The 20949-nt window shown below is 39.4% G+C and overlaps 2 protein-coding genes across 2 annotated transcripts; both read left to right on the plus strand.

Moving 5' to 3' along the window:
• The first annotated feature begins 83 nt into the window (after positions 1-83).
• LOC134181163 (zinc finger CCHC domain-containing protein 7-like) lies at positions 84-6624 on the plus strand. Its single transcript, XM_062648382.1, has 10 exons — positions 84-167; positions 238-326; positions 773-898; positions 2343-2494; positions 4742-4843; positions 4901-4972; positions 5034-5072; positions 5508-5594; positions 5786-6373; positions 6428-6624. Exons 1-10 carry the CDS (start codon positions 124-126, stop codon positions 6467-6469), a joined length of 1341 nt encoding a protein of 446 aa, XP_062504366.1. The 5' UTR covers positions 84-123; the 3' UTR covers positions 6470-6624.
• A 2011-nt stretch (positions 6625-8635) lies between these two features.
• On the plus strand, positions 8636-20948 carry LOC134181065 (deleted in malignant brain tumors 1 protein-like). The gene is made up of 13 exons (XM_062648264.1): positions 8636-8748; positions 11236-11544; positions 12876-13211; positions 14532-14864; positions 15566-15907; positions 16471-16821; positions 16876-17097; positions 17171-17200; positions 17260-17577; positions 17636-17656; positions 18599-18931; positions 18996-19286; positions 20158-20948. The coding sequence occupies exons 1-13, from the start codon at positions 8673-8675 to the stop codon at positions 20709-20711; spliced, it is 3516 nt and encodes a 1171-aa protein (XP_062504248.1). The 5' UTR covers positions 8636-8672; the 3' UTR covers positions 20712-20948.
• The last annotated feature ends 1 nt before the right edge of the window (position 20949 follows it).

Consider the following 20949-nt stretch of genomic DNA (forward strand, 5'->3'; position numbering starts at 1 on the left):
TCACTTTAGAACTTATCGCGCGTGCTAGCAGTGGTAACTACAAAAGTAAATCTTACCTTTGTTATATCCGGGATTTAGTTAGCAGATGCCCGTATAACCATACTTCCTTTATCACTGACTGTAATGGACGATGAAGGAGGATGGGATGAAACTAAATATCTGGACAGGTGTTTATAACTTGAACTGTAGCTTCTTCTACATTGATCTCACGTTTGAAGTTGTTTCCAACTGATCTAGTGATGAAATCGACAGTGAGGTAGAGAGTGAGTTACTTAGTCATCTACATCATTCTAAAGATCTAGATACGACAGTTGGCAAGCTTGATGGTTAGTATATCACTTGTTGGTATGTGTAGGCTATATGTAAGTAAAGTTGTAGTCTAGATATTCTAGTCTGCTTTGTAAAGTTTAGTTTTTGTTTGTTTGTTTGGTAGAAAAATGTATTTAATATGATAGTATTATTGAGTCTAAGACTACTTACAGACCTACATTGCATGGACTCTAAACAGTAGAAATATTAAAGGAAATTTATGTGATGATCGAGTTACTTCTGGCAACTTGCAGTTACGTTGTTGGAATGTCACTCTGTGTTTGTGTTTGCTTGTTTGTGTGGTGTGTTTGTCACGGTGTGTGTGTGTGTGTGTGTGTGTGTGTGTGTGTGTGTGTGTGTCCGTCCGTCCGTGTCCACTGTGTTTGTATTTATCTTAATTTATTGAGAGCAATGACTTGATTGGTTTAATTAATTAACAGTCTGCTACTATTTATTTTCCTAGAATTATTTGGCACGCCAGTTTCCATCTGCAGTTATAATAGAAAAATTCCAGCAACTCTACAGTCAGATCATGCACGGTTAGTTGATATCAACAGTGACACGGATAATCACGAGCAAAACACGAAGGGTGAGCATACTGACATGGCATAATTGTCAATACTTACCTACACATGTAATAATCTAATATGTTCACCTATCATATAAGTCAGTGACTGTTTGTTATTCTCACATTGTGCATGTGTGATACATTAGAACAATCAGGTGTTAAGTGGCATTGTTGTCAGTTTGATAGACTTTCACTGGTTGTTTGGCAAAGTAAGATAAATGCTGCTGAAGGAGATCTTTGTGGACAGCAAGTGCTTTAGTTTTGACACTTTAGGGGCTTAGTATGTATTTGTGGTTGGTGAGACTTGCATTTGCTTACAGAAATAAGTCAAACTTATTTAGATGCCATTTTAACAAGCAACATGACAACCATAGATAACACTTGAAAAGCAAGATTTGGTAAGATACCAGGTATATGCCATAGACATGACAACTATATGCATTTGAAAAAGCAAGGTTCGTTAAGATATATGGACATGAATATCATGAGATGCCAGTTTCAAGTGCATCAGCTTCTTCATCTTTATTGTCAGTGTCTTTGAATACTACTGTACACACAAACAAACACACACACACACACACACACACACACACACACACACACACACATACACACACACACACACACACACACACACCAGACATGCTTATGTGCATGTGCAAGTACGCGTCTTGACTATAAGCTTGCCTTCTACGCGCAATCAGCTTGTATGCAGCACGGGATCTTTGATTTTGCAGGTTTAATTCAAGATCGGCTTATATATATGACATTGCGGGATGTAATGAACAAATGAGCCTGTAATGGATTTGTAGGTTTTACGTAAAGCATGGTGATACCATTATTTGTGTTTTAGTTTTTGCATCTGCTGTGTGTGTGTGTGTGTGTGTGTGTGTGTGTGTGTGTGTGTGTGTGTGTGTGTGTTATGTTAATTAATCATTTATCTTGCTTAATTTAATACATACGTTCTCTGATATGGCCTACGCTTTTACCTGGATTCCATTCAGCATCAATATTTCTTGTGGCCGTGACAATGCATCAGTGCCAGTGAATCAACTTTTAGCCACACCCACCAAACAGCTAATTGCTGGCCAGAAACACAACTTTCCTATTCTTGACGTCACAGTTTTGCAAGATACATCATTAGAAAGGTCTTGATCACGAGCATAAGTGGGAAGAGCCTATGCGATAAACAAGGAGTTGTATAGCACACGTTAAAAGTTGTGAGCATGTATGCTGTCCAACATTGTAGCATTCTGGTAAAGTGCAATAGATGTGCATAGGTGTTGTTTATTGTGTCAGAGTACATGCTACTTTATTCACTGAGTATGCTAGATAGATAATGAGTTTTACCCAACTTTATGGAATTTCCTTGAGAGAGTTGATGCTTACAGTTTATGAGCTTGTGTATGTAGCTACACATGTATGAGTTGCTGCTGCTGAGTCTTTCTCATATGTTTTGTTTTAGACTCTGCAACAGATGAATGGAAAGTTGATGCTGCTGATACAGCAGCATTTGTTACACCAACTCGCAAGCGCTACTATGCTCCTAACAGTGGAGTACGTTGTCACAATTGTAATGAGTATGGTCATGTAATGTCAAGCTGCTCGGCAAAGAAAGTAAGCTCATATTGGCCACACTTTGTTGTGAGTCATTTACAATGTGAGGCATCATGTAATGCTAATTACAGAAATCCCAGTTTCTTTGTATTCTTGACTCAGTTAGTAGCTTACAGTTTGGTATCTCTAATACGATGGTTTTATGTAAGCATGTTACTGTACTTATTTTATTATTGAGGCTTAAAGTTTACCTCTAACTTGGTACATATACTAATTTGCTGATTATCTAACACAGTAGGCCAGGATATTGCCTCAGTAAATTCTTATGGCAATCAGCTGTGTTTATCAACAATGCAGAAGTTCACAAAATGTAGTACTTGTTTCAGAGCCGTAGCTGGCAGTTTGGAAGCGGTCCAGTTGAAAATTTGCAAGCACACAGAGACGCGTATGCGCAAACAGACACATAAGATAAGTTTCTTCTCGTGTGACATACATAATCAGCTTTCTTCAAAATTTTGTCATAATTGGTACATAATGTAAATCCAGTTGTAGATAAGAATCGGACATGCTGTCTTATGAAGGATGTATATCTAGGAAATCAAACGAATGTGGTCCTTCTTACTTCTTGTTATTTTGTGATGTAGTCTTGTGTAAACAATAGAGTTTAAATCAAGTCTGTCTGTAATAGTTTGGAAGCAGTCAAAGTCATAAGGTGAATCAACTTTGCCTGACTATCTTGCATTTCAAACTCAACTTTTATTAGACTTTCTAGGTCACTACATTAGAACTAAATGAGTACCTTGAATTTCCGAAACAGCACTCAGCCAAAAGACCGCCCACTGGGTGATCTTTTGGAAACTGTTCTCATTTGCAGCCCTTGGGCCACTAATGAGAAAGATTGTGTTGTGCGATTCAACGTTGTGGCTCAAAGTTGGTCGATATTTCAAGGCTGTATAAGTAACGTGTGTTACTATACTTCAGTGTATGTACAGGTTTGGCAACCAGACAGTAGTCTTACACTGTGAATTAAAGAAGGAACCTCTAAAGAAACGCCTGACAATGAAGTGTAGGAGGGTCGTCAGGCCTGGTCTCACTTGTAAGTTCATAAAGACTACCAAGACGTTGCAAGATGGGCCTCACACTTGCCTACTCTGTGTTACTCAAGTCGATCTGCCAAGTTTTAGAGTTTCCTACGAACTGCCGGGTGCTTATTGAGAACGGGTTTTCTTCCATAAAAATTCCATTTTTTGTATTGCTGCCCTGGGTGCTGTTTCAAAAATTCCCAGTAAACCTTTTGTGAAAAACTTTATCCAGTATTTCTATGAATGTAAGAATTAATTTGTTACATTTATGAAGAACAAGATTCTCAGACTACCATAAAGTTACTCGTTCAAGACGAAGTTTTGTAGAATGCTAGAAGTCTTATGAATGCATTTGCAGCATGGTTGCTGGACTTAATGAAGCTTGACATCAGTGATGATGTGGTAACAGAACACAACGTCTTGAGCATCGTCAACTTTGTAGTGGAGAAACCATTGGATCTGTGCAGAGTACACGCAGCACGGTTAATTAACAATACTTCTCGAAGGTTCTTTTAAGAAGAGGTGACAGAAGCAACACCATCTGGTTCAACGTTTTATCTGCTATTCTAAAATCGGAATGAACAGGTCTGCGAGTGGTATGGGTTAACTAATTCTGATCTGTGGGGCTGCAGGCACTTGATATGAGGCTGTCTACAGAGTAATTAAATAAAATAATATTTAATCAGCTATACCCTATTCCGGAAGTTCTCAAGAATGGTCCATTGGTGAAAGTACAAATATTGAAAAGTGGTTTGGTTCAAACCAGACCAACCAGACCGGTATGTACGTCCCTGTTTGCTTTAATGACATATAATCCAATAGTTACACTACTAAGTAACTGATGTCTCAGTCGAGTCACTAACTGCTCCATTTTTGGTATTAATTGGGTATCACAATGGTTTGTATTTGGACAGTAACCGTTTTCGTAAGCATTGTACATGTATTATTGATAATAGAACATTTACAGTTATGTGTTCTACATGCATTTCATTGTACAACATACAGAATGCGATTAGTGACAGTTTAGCTCTACCCAGTCTCACTCCACCCTCATCATTTCCTGATTCTTTCTTCTTGCTTCTTATTGCTACACTGAGGAGGGAGAATCCAGGAACGATGAGGGAGGAGCATCACTGGGTTGAGTCTAGTGACAGTTGTGTTGTCACAGTTTTAGGTATTGAGATTACATGAAATTGATGGCTTTCTTGTTCTTTGACTTTTTTAGAAAGTTTTCGTCTGCTATTTGTGTTGCACAGGTGGTCACATGGCTGCCAGTTGTCCAGACCGATTGTGTTTCAGATGTCAATTGCCAGGCCATATAGCTGCTGTAAGAATCACAACTGAGTAAAGACGATTTCTTGATAGACCTCATTGCATGTTTTAGGACTGCACAAACAAATCAGCCAGTTTTCGTGACAGTTGTCATCGCTGCTCTCTACATGGTCATTTTCAACAGGTTGGTAAACAAAGCTCTTCAAGTGTGAGATTTCCAGAACTTTATTATAATGTACTGTTAGGACTGTCCTGATCGGTGGAGACAATACCACAATACAACGGTAATGACGCATGTTTGTGTAATTTGTACTTCTCTTTGTTTGTAGTTTCTGGAAAAATACCATCCTTGGGGCTCCATTGGGTCTGGTTTGCATTTGTAGAATAGAATTATTGTTGCCAGCAATAGCCATTGCATCATACATTGTGCAGTGACTATTTCTATTGCTTGAGTTGATGTTTTATTTGAATTAAGGTACTAACATGTTTAGTGTCTCTTGCTCATTATAAAAATTTGTGTGAACGTAGTGAGTTGTAGAGATTGCAACCAGGTATAGAGTACTGATTAATGGATTTATAGCTTAATGAACCAGACAGCACTTTACTGCAGTTGGGTATTGCTATAGTGTTGACTGGTTGGCAAATGGTGATCACTAACGTTTGAACTGATCATTATCACACATAATCAGTACACAAGTTTTTCTAATTTTGATTTATAGGGTTTGTCAAAGACTTTAGCACAAGTAACACCTGACTGTCGTCCTCGCTATTGTTACAACTGTGCGAAGAAGGGCCATGGAGGCTATGTAAGTATTTTGTACATGCAGGACGTGATAGGTGATATAATCAGTCAATTGATTACATTCCATTTATTAATTGTGTGTGTTTGTGTTTGTGTGTGTGTGTGTGTGTGTGTGTGTGTGTGCGCGCACGCTGTGTATTGTAGTGACTGTTTTAGTATCTACTGTCTTTGTTGCATATTTTTCTGTTTCGTTAGGAGTGCCCAAAACCAAGAATGCCATACGCTTATCCTCCAACCATGCCAGTGGTAGCAAGATATGACAAACTTTATAAGTTGCATTTGCATAAGCACAACAAACTAGAAGTAGAAGACCGGATTGCAACAAAGTCAAAGAATGTGAGGGATGACTCCTCTAAAGTTCAGGTGAATAGACTTGAAAGAAGGAAGAATGAAACAACACGTAAGCACAAAAAGTCTACAAGGGAAAGGGAAGGGGAAACAAGGAGAGAAAGAGAAATGAAAGGAGAAAAGGAAAGAGAAAGGAAAAGAGAAAGAATTCGACAGTCTCCTAATAATTTTGAGGAAGTATCAGCAACATCCATGGACTGGAGCTCAACTCCGGAAAGACCAAAACTCAAAAGACATGACATTGTGAGTATTGGTTCTTCGGGCAAGAAAAAAATTGGGAAAAGAAGACGACATTTGGACAATGGCACTTATGCAACAGTGAATGGAAGAACTGAAGGCAAGGATTTCACATACAGATCAATGCCAATACGTCAAGTATGGGTGGCACCGCAAGCAGGGAAACGTGAAAGGAAAAGGAACAAGAAGCAAACAATGGTTGTTTCAATATTGAAATTAAATTGTATGAGGAATTTAATAATTTGTTCTTAGAAACAACTGAAACATGGAGTTCGAATTGTACAGTTGAAATAAAGTGAGTGAAAGTGTATGGCTACTGAAATTATTCCTAATTTTGGTGATACCGAGTGGTTGGAATTCACTTTGTAAGTGAATTGAATTGCCCCTTTGCTGTAGCTTTGTCAGCATTGAGAAATATATTTTCCAGCATTTTATTTGTTTTTGAAACATTCAGACCAGTTACTGGTCTCTTTACTGGCACCTCTTACACTTTAACCACAACACTTTACCTAAACTCATTTGTTATGATGCAATCTTGTGTATGAGTTTAGTACTGGCCTGCACACGAGTATATAGTATTGCATGATGAGCCTCGCACAAATAGTTAAAGTGCCAAGTGATTGATGCCGAGCTGAGAAAGATGAAACAGAAAATCAAGTGTGCATCAAATTTCTTGCAGAAACCGTGAATTCTAGTCTAGTTATATGCACGTACTGGATATTTGCGGTGTTGTGCCTACGTTCATGTCAATTTCAGCAAGATGGTTGCATATAGATGTGATGGCTTGTTGTTTCAGCAGTGGAGTGTTGTGAGTGTCTGACAAACACAGAACTTTGACTGCATTCTCTACTCTAATCTGTCTTGCCACAATCTGTTCACAGAATCTCTTCAGTTTGGAAGCCAGAAGCAATAAAAAAGAATGAGGAGTTGACATACTATCTTCCAGTCATTCACATCCACACTCACCTTGTCTGTGATGAGATACACAATGAGAGCTTGAAAAGCGTCATAGCTTGCATCTTGGATTGGAATTGTGGTCACGTGTCCATCACGTGAAGGATGGAATTCTTTCATTCCAGATGAGAAGAGACCAGAACTGTGAGCAATTAGTACACCTGTACAAGCAAATAATTGTTTGCCTTCAACTTGTAACACAACATCAGTTCTTTACCCAATGATACATCCAGGTTTGGTAGGGGTGGTAAATGCTGTTGGAGATCAACTTTACGAATGCAGTTTTGCTGTGTATGGGTTGACTCATTCAGAAGACAATACGGATAGTTTAGTTTTGCTTCCTCACCATTAATTGCAGTCTACTAAACCTTCCTCGCTACATCCCACTAGAGTAGCTAGTCATTGTCTTCATGGTAGAGGAAATTATTCTAATCTTGTGATTTCTACAATCACGCACAAAGATGCAACCTTTGCTGTCAATAGTATTCCAAACAGTGTGGCCTCTTCTATTGCTCCATCACAAGACCCTGAACCTTGGCCACCAGCAATTGTTCTCATCCCTAGTGTGGAGTGATACTTCTCTCACTGCATGGTTATTACAGTTAGTAACATACAATGTGTCATGATCTCCACTTCTGCATGCTATTTGCCATGGCCAGTTAAAGTTTGCATCACTACAGTGACCATCAGTAAGATCTGCTGCTTGTTGTCCTGCAGTAGTAGTGACATTACCATGTACATCTATCTTACCAATACAGTTTAGGTCAGGATAGATTGTTTGCTGATTGAGTAATATCTAAAAGCAGCAGACCCTCCCTGCCCGTCAACTAATCCTGATCCAGCCAATGTTCTCACTGCCACACCCATCCACCTACCCACAATGCATAAAATCAAGAAGTGACATCACTACCAATTTAAATATTCTAAACAAAGCAGGAGCAAAATTAAGCAAATGCCATGGGTGTGCTGCTCTAGAATATTTCTGCCTACCGGTATTCCCAAAGCTAGCTTGTCCTGCACGTATGACCAAGAGTGCAGTTAGGGTGAATTAGCTAGGTTGCGGAAAGAGAAAAAGGAATGTGAAGGAGAAGGTAAAAAATGGGATAGTAATCAAATGCATACGTACACACGCTGCACTGCCTGCGCATGCAGACGTACATGTATATCTTTGTTCTGGTTCTTGTTCTTCCTCGTGTGCTATGCTCCTGAGGATTGCTTCAGCAAAAAGGCGATCATTTCATGCCAACACTAACGACAACTCTGCACATGCACAAAACGTGATCTAATTTGCATATTTGTAAATGATAAGCTGTAGCACGTGACGTTCTCACGTCTTGTCCAAGTTCTACACTTTAGCTTTGAAGTAGATTTTTGTTTCTAATCTACCTAAATTGATTTTTACCAGTTTGTCCACCTAGTAAAGAAGGGGTTACTTACCTGGTCGGTACAGTACAGTTAGAGCGAGAAACGTGTATGGTATGTTTAGCGCGCGTTACGTCTGAGGCATTCAGTTGGGGAACGGTTGGTTGTGAAATGAACAACAATGGTTCTCATGGGAATTACTAGTTTACACCTTCAACTTCTTGTTGGACCTCTGCTGCTCTCTGTCACTGTTAGCGGTAAGACGTAATTGTAGAAAATGTTTATGTTATTACTAACTATAACCTAGAGTAGCGCATGCACAACATGTAGCTAATTGCTAGTAATTTGCAACATTTTACGAAAAGTTTGGACGCAAATTTGGGTCTACAGCGTCTTTTCGACGTTACCAGTCGTTTCACAAAGCTCTAGATTTGCGAGCAGAGTGGACGTGGTTGTTATGTCAATTTTGCGATTGTTGTGGTGTGTCTGTTGTGACGTTCATGTCACGCTGGGGTGTCACGTGTCAGCAGTCAGACAGCTGCAGTGTATCTGTCAAGCGACTCTGTATAATCAGTGTCAACTTGATGGGACATTTCGATTTTTGTATAACGCCAAGATCTATATGACTCAGTCAGTGTAAAACAAGTTTGCATGGCTTGCCTACAGCACAGACGAGCGCAAAGAGTAAGCTGGTAGGGTTAGGGTGCGCAGAAGCTCTATACAGTATCTACGGTAGTTATAAGTTTCTTTTTCTACAAGGCTGTGGTCACATAAATAAGCATGCAGACTAATTTGCAAAGCTATGAAATGATAAGTCAATGTTTTGTCATCGATCCGCTGCAACTTGTTTACTTGACTTGGGTTGTTGAGTCTTGTCAAATTCAACAGCTGGTTGTTTGGTCTGGTCATTGCTACTGTAGCTGTAACATAGAATGATGTATACTTAGTGTGTATGGGAATATAAGGACAGGGTCTGCGCTGTGTCTGAGACTCTGACTTGGGGGCATTAGTTCCAAACCCTTTGATACTGGCGCGATATGATTGCTGCAAGGGCAGTGGTTGCAACTTGCTCTGCTTGTTCTTGTTTTACCACTGTGGTTATATGGCTGTATAGTGTGGGATGAACTGCAGCATTGAGTAACAAATATATGTATATGGTTGTGTATTGAATACAGTGAATAGTGGTGTCTCAGTGGTGGATCCTGGACATGAACTCTATTGTGTTAAGTAATTGGTAGTAATTTAATACAAACAGCAAAGAGTTAACTGAAAAATATGAAGAAACAGCAAGTTAGGACAGTCACACACACACAGGCAGTACCCTTGAAGACAATGCAATCTTTGCAGACTTATCATCTATAGATTTTGCTGACCTGTTCTGTACAGTTTTTGGTATTATGCAGCGTATTTTGCTAGGCATGTGTAATAAACATACCAAGCAGACTACCACTTTCTCAAGTTTCATAGGGTGTTTCTGTGGAATTACTACAAACACTCATGGCTCACCACTGTTTTAAAATCTCTCGTCATGATTTTGCTGTTTGAATGTGTACGGATCAGAATGTCATAACGTTTGAGCAATGTAACGGAAAGTTAGTATTTTATTAATATCAACACAACTTTACTAAATATCTAACGTAATGCAATAATATTATGTATAATGACGTAATGATCTAATGCAATATGTGTCATTCCCTGCAGGATCACTCTTGTGATCAGGAACGTAGCTTTACCACTGGCGTAGGAAGTGGGGGATGGGGCTGAGCCCCTTTGTTCAGTGTAGGAATTGAAATTTTCTGTGCTACTGACTTTTGCAAGTCTGTTTACGGTCTGGCAAGTTAGGTAGTTTTTGCTTACTCATGATGACATCCACGGTATATCCCCCCTCCCCCCACTCGTGAACATCTTCCTACGCCGCTGTTTTACTGGACTTGTGGAAAGCTGACTTCTCTCATGATCTTATACATCTCCTTGGCTCCCAGCTTCAACCGTGCCGTACCATCAATAGATGGTGTGACTTCTTTGTTTTACTACCTCGTATGTTGCCGCAATTTCGACAGTAAGTACGAGCAGAACATTACCATTTTACCATTGCTATGGACTTCCTTCTTCAACCAATGGAGATTTGGTGCCTACTGGTCAAATACAGAACTTGGCTTTGTAGCTACCCTTGCTTGCAATGGCTTCTGTGGTTCCTGTTTGCTTTCATCAGAGTTACTGTCTGTGTACTCTGCTATGGAGTATGGTTGCTTCGAATGAGATACATCAAAATCAATTCTTCTCAACTTACGGAAAAAGGGGGCGTTGTCAATTTGAGCTATTGCATATGCGCATGCGTCAATAGCCCCACCTCTTGTTGCCGAATGTAGTACAGAAACAAGTAGAGACAAGACTGTACTGCTAGGAAAGTGTGTCGGCAGCGATTTTGACAGCTGACTAACATTCTCCACAGCCGACTTTGAGACGGCTGGACGGTTCTGTGGGAAACCCTGATAAGGGTAACACATTTTATAGGAATGATGGATCTTGTGCTTACATTTCAGGAAATTGGAATGTCAAATATGAATATTCTAGGCAGGGTTACGAGAGTTAAAGTTTGATGCCTAAAAACCATTTTTGAAAAAGTTGGGGGTGTGAACTTGATATTTCATTTGCTTGTGATCAATTGCCTGTTACAATAGAAAAAGTTAAACATTTTATGATTACCATGACTTGACTCTTACATTTGTTTTCAACTTTTGTAGCCACTAATAACATACGGCTTGTTGGTGGGTCTGTGGCGTATGAAGGTCGAGTGGAGGTCTATCATAATGGAAAGTGGGGTACTGTCTGTGACGACGGCTGGTCATTCTCCAATGCCAGAGTTGTGTGTCGACAGCTTGGCTATCCAGATGCTGTACGTGCGACAGGCTCACAGTTTGGTATTGGAAAGGGACATATATGGATGGACAACGTCAGATGTCTTGGAAGTGAAATCAGGCTGGACAAATGCAGATTTACTGGTTGGGGATCTCATGACTGCCGACATTTTGAAGATGCTGGAGTTATCTGTAGTAAGTCTTGGTTTAATGTGTCTGCCTTCTTGCTTTTTGCTGCCATATGGCACACACAGTACGTTACTGAGTAGTGATTGTAACAGGCAGACAGGCTTATTGAGCACTAATGTGTGTAACATAATGACATGTGCTGTTTGGTGCTTGTTGGTTAAGTAACTCTAAATTTCAGACTTCACTTTAAATCAGTGGCATAGGAAGGTGTTCACGAATGAGGGGGAAGCTGTACCGTGGGGGAAGCTATACCGTGAGGGGCTGTACCGTGGGGGGATGTACTGTGGAAGTCATGATGAATAAGCAAAAACTACCTCGCTTGCCAGACCATAAACAGATTTGCAAAGTCACTGGCACAGAAGATTTCAATTCCTACACTGAGCAAGGGGGCTTCATCCCCCATCACACACCCCATCACCCCGCTTCCTACGCTGGTGCAAATTCTGAGGCAAGTCTCTTATTCAAAGTTAATATTGCTTTTAGAAAGAAGGAACGTTGTAAACTGTTGCTATTGAAGAGTGTCTTAAAGGTGCCCCCTCACGATTCACAGCGCACACGCAGACACACTTACATAACTTTTGTGTCCTAACGAAGCAGAACAAGGGAACATGATAGGGTGCAGCACATTCTATGACATACAGTCTTTATTATTCCTTTTATGAAGAGAAAGGCCAATTGTGTTCTTGTCTGCCACGGCAGTTTCGCTCCTTGTACTTGACATTTCGAGAAAGCTAACGACAAGTGCGTTAGGTTTTTTATCTGCACATTTACCATTTACCATCTTGAAATAGCTTGCTGTTGAGCAACAAATCGCTTTCTCGATGGTTTTTTTAATTGCACGTGACCAGGAAATGGGTGGAAACCAGAGCATTATCATACTAGCGTGATGGAATCTGACACTCGGAGGTGCTGGATGCTGTCGACATTGTGGATCACAATCTATGTTAGCTACTAGCCTTGAAGTTCCAGACCTATTTTCGGGTCATGTGGAACAAGGAAAAGATTGAGAAATCACTTTGTCGTTCAACAGCAAGCTATCTCAAACTGGTAAATGGCAAATGTGTGGATAAAAGCACAATTTCAAGTTTACCTTGGTGTGTTTGCGTGTGTACGTGAATTTGTGAGCAGGAACCTTTAATGCAACAATTTGACAGGAGGTTGTAATGTACAAAGGTTACAGTGACACACACATACATTTACAACCTCTGAACAAATTAAACAAATTAATTAATTAGAAGCAAGCAAAGCCCAGCTTTAGGTGATTCCATTGATACTTGAATCTGTTAATTGAGTCTAATTACTAAATATTAAACATGTTTTTGTTTTGCTGTATGAAGGTTCAAGAACTCTACCTCCGAAGAACAGTACTGTACGTCTCATAAATGGCTCATTTGCTGGTGAAGGCCGTGTAGAAGTTTTATTTAATGGAATGTATGGAACAGTTTGTGATGATCTTTGGGACATACATGATGCTAACGTTGTATGTCGTCAACTTGGATATGCTGGTGCTGAGTCTGCTGTTAGTGGTGCGTGGTTTGGACAAGGAACAGGACTGTCTATTTGGTTGGATAATGTTGACTGTATCGGCACTGAGGAGAGAATTGAACAATGTACACACACTGGATGGGGACAGCACAATTGTGAACATTTGGAGGATGCTGGTGTTAAATGTCGTAAGTAGTTTTGAACTTTAAAGTGTATGTTGTAGCATTATACAGTATTACATTACTTGTCTCTTGGTTCTCTCTTGTGTGTGTTTTAATTCACTTAAGCAGTTAGTCTGTCTGTGTGTTTACTTGTTTGTCTGTCTGTCTGTCAATACATTATTTTCAAACATTGAACTATTATACACCATCTAAGCAAAGCAACTAAATACTACCCAAGCCAATAGGGCTTGGTTCTACCTACAACTATTTATGTTTATGTGGCTGTCTCTTGAAACAATCTTCTTTATTTTTTGTCAGTCACTCTAGCATTTGATTGTTGTAGACACACAGATCTCCAGTATGACTTGAAGGTTGATGCATTTGACTTTCCTTCTTCGTCTCTTGATAGCTGTGACAGTTTCTTCAAATAGTCTTCAGCTTCCTCTCTTCAACAGCCAAAATGTTTGAAGACTATAGGCACAAATGTTGGTCGAAAGCCTCCAGGCAAGAGCTCCTGGTCGTACTTTTGATCTTCAGATTTTCTCTTCTGGTTGCCGCTGCTCTCTGAGTTGTAGCTGATAAAACTTCTATGTCAATACTCCAAGGATGCGCTAGAGCAATATCTAATTCAAGATCCACTCTTGATGCCGAATCAGACACGACTATGTCTGATCTGTCTTCAGAATTGACATACTTTCCTCTGGGTTCTTGTACGTGATGTAATTGCAGTTGACTCAAACAGTCTGACCATGCTGAAACCATGTTGTTATGGCTGATTACTGGGTCGTCCCCAGTCTTACATGTTATTAGGTGGTATCCATCTGAGTCTAATTCTTTTCCACAGTCACACTGACCAGAAGCCAAAGGAATTTGGCATCCCAGTCTCATCAAGGATGCCAAGCGGAAATTGCGTAGAGATAATGCATGCCATGATGATGATGATGGTACTGTCAAGAGCCACACTCCTGCACCTTTGCCTTGTAAGGACTTCATTCGAGATTGGTCTCTACTCGAAGATGAATTCTGAATAGAACCATTTGACAGAGATTTCATGTACTCCTCAGTTAGGCTGTGTTGTAGTTGTTTCCTGTCGTTGATAACTTCTGGCTGGCTGGCTGTCTGGCTTGCTGGCTGGCTTGCTGTCTGTCTGTCTGTCTGTCTGTCTGTCTGTCTGTTTGTCTGTCTGTCTGTTAGTACCTCATGGCTTTAACTGCGTGCCATAGAGAAGTCTGTGGGCAGGAGACATGGATGCTTAAAAAGGTGGAATAAACAACTGTTTGTTTTTGTTTATTTATTTATTTATCTATTTATGTCATGCTGAGTACTAATGTTTGAATGTCTTTTAAGTTCCAGATGGAATTTCACTGGATGATCTTCAGGTGAGGCTGGTTGATGGGAGTGTAGACAATGAGGGTCGACTAGAAGTGTTTTGGAATGAAAACTGGGGAACCGTTTGTGATGACTACTGGGATCTGGCAGATGCATCTGTTGCTTGTGTTCAGTTGGGATATCCAGGAGCTCTTCTTGCTGTAACGACTGGACGATTTGGAAAAGGATCTGGGAAAATATGGATGGACAATGTTCACTGTCGTGGCAACGAGACTCGTCTGCAGGACTGCAGTTTTGGAGGATTTGGTGTGCACAACTGTATACACAGTGAAGATGCTGGAGTTGTTTGTGGTAAGCTTGAATCATTCAGACATGATGATGTATATGTGTATGTTCAGGAGGGAAGATCAATAAACTAATGGTGTGGATTAGATTGGTTCTAATTAAATTTCTCCATCACAGCTAACTGCCTTATTTACCTACCAGTAATGCAAGTTTTGGTGCATGCTGGTATAGCTGGGGTTTACCAAAGATCAGCTTGACCGAGTCTGGTAGCTGTACCAGCATGTTGCTATATATGGGAAGTATTAGTGGAGATGAGCTGGGCATGTAAGGCTATCATCTGGTATGCTTTAAAAGGATGCACTATTAAATCACACAAATGGAGAAAATGCAGGGAGATGGGGTAAATCAAGTAGCAGCACGGGGCAGGGCTGACAGATGAGGAAGAAGACAATGAAGACGATAAGGAGTAGAAGGAGGAGGAAGAGAGGATGGTGGGTTATAAAGTATTGGAGTAAAATACACACACTACTTTAGAGTAAGATACACACGCTACTTTAGAGTGTAATTAATGCTTACAAATTGAATTGTTAAAGTTCTGTTGCATGCAGATTGTATGCATATGTGTGCTGCTGCTGGTGGTGGTGGTGGTGGTGGTGGTGGTGGTGGTGCGTGTGTGCAGTGATTACTCGTATCTTTGCTTTTAAAATGTTTACTTTTTATGTTACTGTTATTGAATTGTTTTCTTTTGTTTTCCTTTTATTTGTTAGCTCGGAATTCGTCTGCGACACCTGACAACATAGCTATACCAGTAAGGCTGCGAGGGTCAAGTACAAAAAATGAAGGTCGTGTGGAGATTTATTTTGGTGGTTCTTGGGGGACGGTATGTGATGACTTCTGGGATATTAAGGATGCCAGGGTTGTATGTCGCCAGTTGGGTTTTTCTGATGTTGTGTCATATGTGAGGCGAGGATATTTTGGACGTGGAAAGGGTTTGATTCTAATGGACAATGTGAATTGCCTGGGTACTGAACTACAACTTGCTGACTGTCCTTTTTCTGATTGGGGCGTTCATGATTGTTCACACACAGAAGATGCTGGCGTCATCTGTGGTGAGATTTCTAATTTTGTTGTAATTGATATGAAATGATAGTGATTATGTGACAAACATGCATTTATTGTAAGTGACATATCAATGAAAGTAGCATGTGTGGGTCTATTTGTCATTATGTTGTCCCATTGTGACAACAGACAGCCAACGTAACTAGGAAGATGAAAAGTATACGGAAATGAGTGTAATCTGTCTAGCAATGTCATCATGGCTTTATGCATCCAACGTATGTTCAGAGAAACTTTTTGATTATGTGTAGTATGATGCAATTACAGATATGAAAGGTAACTAACTATCAATCGCAATTTTGTTTGTGCGGTTAGTGCTGTCTATCTTCCCTTGTATGAAACATAGGAGACGTATATTCGTGGATATGTTTGTGCACTGGAGTAGCTAGGCAAACGCTTGACAATAATGAAGATAACAGTGATGACAGTTTTGTATTGGCAATAGGTGATGTGAATATTTAATTTAGGTTTTATAGACATGAGCTTAGTTTTTGCTTGTATTACAGAATACTTGTTGGAAATGCCGGTTAGTTTGTTGGTAATTCTGTTTGTGTAGTTGGTGAATCTGTCAATGCCAGCATATCGTTAATTAGGGCATCAACTGTGCGTTTAGTAGGAGGAGTTCATCCTTGGATGGGACGGCTTGAAATTCTTCATAATGATGAATGGGGCACAGTATGTGATGATCTGTGGTCATTAGAAAACTCACAGGTTGTGTGTCGTCAACTGGGCTATGCTACTGCTTATGTGACGTATCAGAAACAAGCATTTTATGGACAAGGATCAGGAATTATTTGGTTGGATGACGTTCATTGTACGGGGACCGAACAGCAACTAGAGCACTGTATCTTTTGGGACTGGGGTTCACACAATTGTGATCATCATGAGGATATTGGAGTGTCTTGCAGTATGTTACTTGACTTGCATTCTTGCATTTTATGTGATGTCTTGTGTGTTTTAGTGGCTGGCAATGATACTTTGACAACAGGAACTCCATCAGTAATTCTTGACTGCCCTCCACATAAGATATATCGTAGCTGTGGAAGTTTCTGTCCGCTCACTTGTGATCAGCCGTTATTTCCGATGAGCTTGACTTGTTCGTTGTTTTGTTCTTCTGGATGCTTCTGCCCTGTTGGTCAGGTAGAGTATCAAGACATATGTGTGTATCCTCAATTTTGTCCAGGTCAGTGCTATTGTGCAATGCCCATGTTTCTTAACCTTTCAACAGTAAGAGTTGTTTTGGTGCTGTTCAATAGGTGCAGCAGGACCTACAGCTACCACCACAGGTAACTAGGACAATCAGATGAACAACAAACAGATAATTGAAATTGTGTTTTCTGTTTAGTTGATGGACAAACTGTTCGTTTAGTAGATGGAGGTTCTGAATATGAAGGTCGCATTGAAGTATTTCACAGTGGGCACTGGGGCACCATTTGCAATGATGGCTGGTCTTTACAAAATGCTCGTGTTGTATGCCGTCAGCTAGGCTACAATGATGCCACACATGCATATGGCATCGCTCGCTCTCGAGAAGCTGAACACATTCCTGTTTGGTTGGCTAATGTTGACTGTCTTGGATTTGAAAGTCAAATAGAACAGTGCAATTCTGCTGGCTTTGGGTTTTATGATTGTTTGCTTGGTGAAGATGCGGGATCCACTTGTTGTAAGTAAAACAAATTTAAGTTGCTGCTCCGTGTTGACTCGGTTTGCTCTGTAACTAGCATCACTTTCAACTGCTTCGGGTAATGTGCCATATTACTTGTACTGTATAAGTTGAAGTGTTGATGTATTAGCAATAAGTATAATTAGTAATTAGTTAACAATATATTAGTAATTAATTAACATTATATTAGTAATTAATTAACAATATATTAGTAATTAATTAACAATATTTTAGTAATTAATTAACAATATATTAGTAATTAAGTAACAATATATTATTAGTTAACAATATATTAGTAATTAATTAGCAATATATTAGTAATTAATTAACAATATATTAGTAATTAATTAACAATATATTAGTAATTAATTAACAATATATTAGTAATTAATTAGAAATATATGAGTAATTAATTAGCAATACTTTGTCATTACTAATCAGTAGTATTAGTATGACCATTATATGCCATACTCTATGAGATCATCTTGCTTGTCTTGTCTATTGCAAACATAATTTGGAAACAAACTCAGTTTACGACATGAGTAGAGTATCACGACTATCTAAGCAGTATACTTGACCATATGTATTGATGATCTGAGTAGATCTCAGAAGCACAGTTGTGATAAGTGTTGCACTGGCCTGGAATGATGATCACCCATTGTGAATGTTATTGTGTTTGTCAAAACCAACTGTTCTGCATGTAATTATTTATTTTCCATGGTATTTGAGTATTTTGTAAGAGTGATGATCACTGATCAGAAGCAAAGTGTAGAATACTGAATGTTAGTAGAATCAAGAATTGCCGCAGATGTATTTATCAGCTAGTTAGGCAACTCTGTGAACACTATGATTGTGTGATTATGTTGTACCCTTGAAGATATTCTGTTCTTAGTATTGCAAATGTTTTGGTTTAAACCAGGTATAACACAATAGTTATGATACTAAAGCGTGTTGAGTGAATGTAGCACATTTGTATATCACATAATTGAGACGGATGAGTTATAGACTGTTTTTATTGCAGTGAGACTTGTAGGTGGACACATTGCACGAGAGGGTCTTGTGAAGGTGCTTCATAATGGACGGTGGGGAACTGTGTGTGATGACTCTTTTGATGAAGTAGATGGCAAAGTGCTGTGCAGACAGCTCGGTTATGCTGGGCCTGTCACCATTGTATCCAACACTCCATATGGTCAAGGACAAGGTGATATTATAATGAACAATGTTCAGTGCACTGGGAATGAAAAACAATTGCAAGATTGCTCTGCTTCATGGTTTGCTCATGATTGCACACACATGAAGGATGTCAGTGTTGTTTGCTCACGTACAAAGTTAGTAGTATATCATTCCAACACTGGTAAAGATTGCCCTTAACTTTTCACGTTTCAAGTAGCTTAATTAATTGTCTTCTTGCTGTACAGTAAGAATTCTGCAAGGTGCCGGTAGTAATGAGGGAATAGTGGAGGTCTATCACAATGGACTTTGGCATGGGATATGTGACGATTCATGGGACATTAATGATGCTAGAGTACTGTGCCGTCAACTTGGATTTGATGATGCAGAGAAGGCATTAGTAGGTCAACTTTATGATAGTGCATACTGGATAGATGGGGTTTCTTGCAGGGGTATAGAAACTTCCATCGAGGAGTGTCTATTTCATGGCTGGGGAAATGCAAACTGTGGATATAGCGATGCAGCTGGAGTTGTGTGCAGTAAGTATATGTAGTGCATGCTACTTGTTTTGTGATAATTAAAGGTCTGAAGTCACATCCAGCATGTCAGACTTTTGAATCAGATAAAAGATGCTATACACAAGCTTGTTCCAATAGATGGGTTGGTTTGTGTACTAAAATAGAGAGTCTGAATTGCATGCTAAATTTGCTCAGATACACCAAGACTTTTTGAAATACTGTACAGTAGTATCTTTCTAGGGGAATTTGATTGTTTACATTGTATTTGGTGTCATATAATTGATAAGATCAGCATCTAAGGATAAGCAGTAAGAACATCAATTGTTATCTTTACTCTAATTATTTCAGATCTTGTAGTTTAAAGACATAAAAAACTGCACAGCAAAGGCATGGTGTTTGTGTATGTCATTAGAGCTGCATGTACACTGTTTGGCTTAGTCCTTAGCATACTGCCATGCCAGTCTTCCGAATGACTAGATTTTAAGGTTTTTCAGATTTGTGGTTATACTTTTATGGTATAAAATAAGGAGCTGCAATAATAGCACATCTACCCATTTTTGCCCTTATGGTAAGAGTATATCATCAGTGTTGTAGATATTGTATTCTGTTGTAAGGATTTGTTTTAGAGATGTAGGTATATAATACAATATTACTTATGTAGCAGACAATCCATGTACAACAAAGATTTTTGGTAACATTTTTTTTGAAAATGTTGACTGGTGTACGAACTGTACAGACTATGTACATAGTATTCTAATATAATGACTGTATACAGTTGTGGTACTGTCAATAGAAAGAATCTTAAAGATATAATATTGCCAATTCATGTACAACATATTGTTCTACTTTACTGTTAACTTATTTTACCAAAAAACTTGTTTGTCGTGTTTAGGTATGTCCACTACCTCTCACAGCTATGTGTCCATACTGGCCATATGTATTCCTATCTTTATTGTGACAGTGTTATGTGCTTGTGGCATCTGCTGCAAACACTGCTCTCTTAAAAATCCATGTCAACGAACTGCTGGTGGTTCAGTTGTTTACAATAATCGGACACAAAGTTCTACTATTTTGGTGGATTCAGATTGTTTTGAAAAGCGTGGTCTGTCTTCTTCACCTAAGATTTTCATGGAAACGCCAGAACCGCCATCGTATGGTGATGCAGTTGCCATGCCTGTGCCACAACCCCCACCCCTCTATACTGAACTTGACTTCCAATCAATTCAATTAAGAATCAATGAAACTGAAGTTTGTGTTTCTGATCCTATTTCAAGTAACCAAAATGAACTGCCTTCGTTTCCTACACTTCCAGCTGTTGACTCTGACTTGCCAGCTCTGGTTCCACATTCAACTGACTTGCCACCTTTAGTTCCACGTTTGACTGACTTGCCAGCTTCAGTTCTACGTTCAACTGACGTACCAGCATCATGCAGAGATGCGACCTGACCTTTTTAAATGTGAGTGATCAGTTAAATGAGGACTGAAATGGATTGCATATGTTAAATGTATGCTCTGAGTACTTTGTATGTTTGTTAAGAACAGCTGACACAATCAGTCAGCATATGCCAGTGTTTGCTTTGCATTGTGGACAATTACACTTTTAAATGTTAGACTTCTTAACAAGCGTTTACATGTACATAAATGTGTGTACAGTAGTTAAATTTTGCTATTCAAGTGACTTTGT

The sequence above is a fragment of the Corticium candelabrum genome, chromosome 6 (assembly GCF_963422355.1).
Source record: "Corticium candelabrum chromosome 6, ooCorCand1.1, whole genome shotgun sequence".
NCBI classification, from domain to species: Eukaryota; Metazoa; Porifera; class Homoscleromorpha; order Homosclerophorida; family Plakinidae; genus Corticium; species Corticium candelabrum.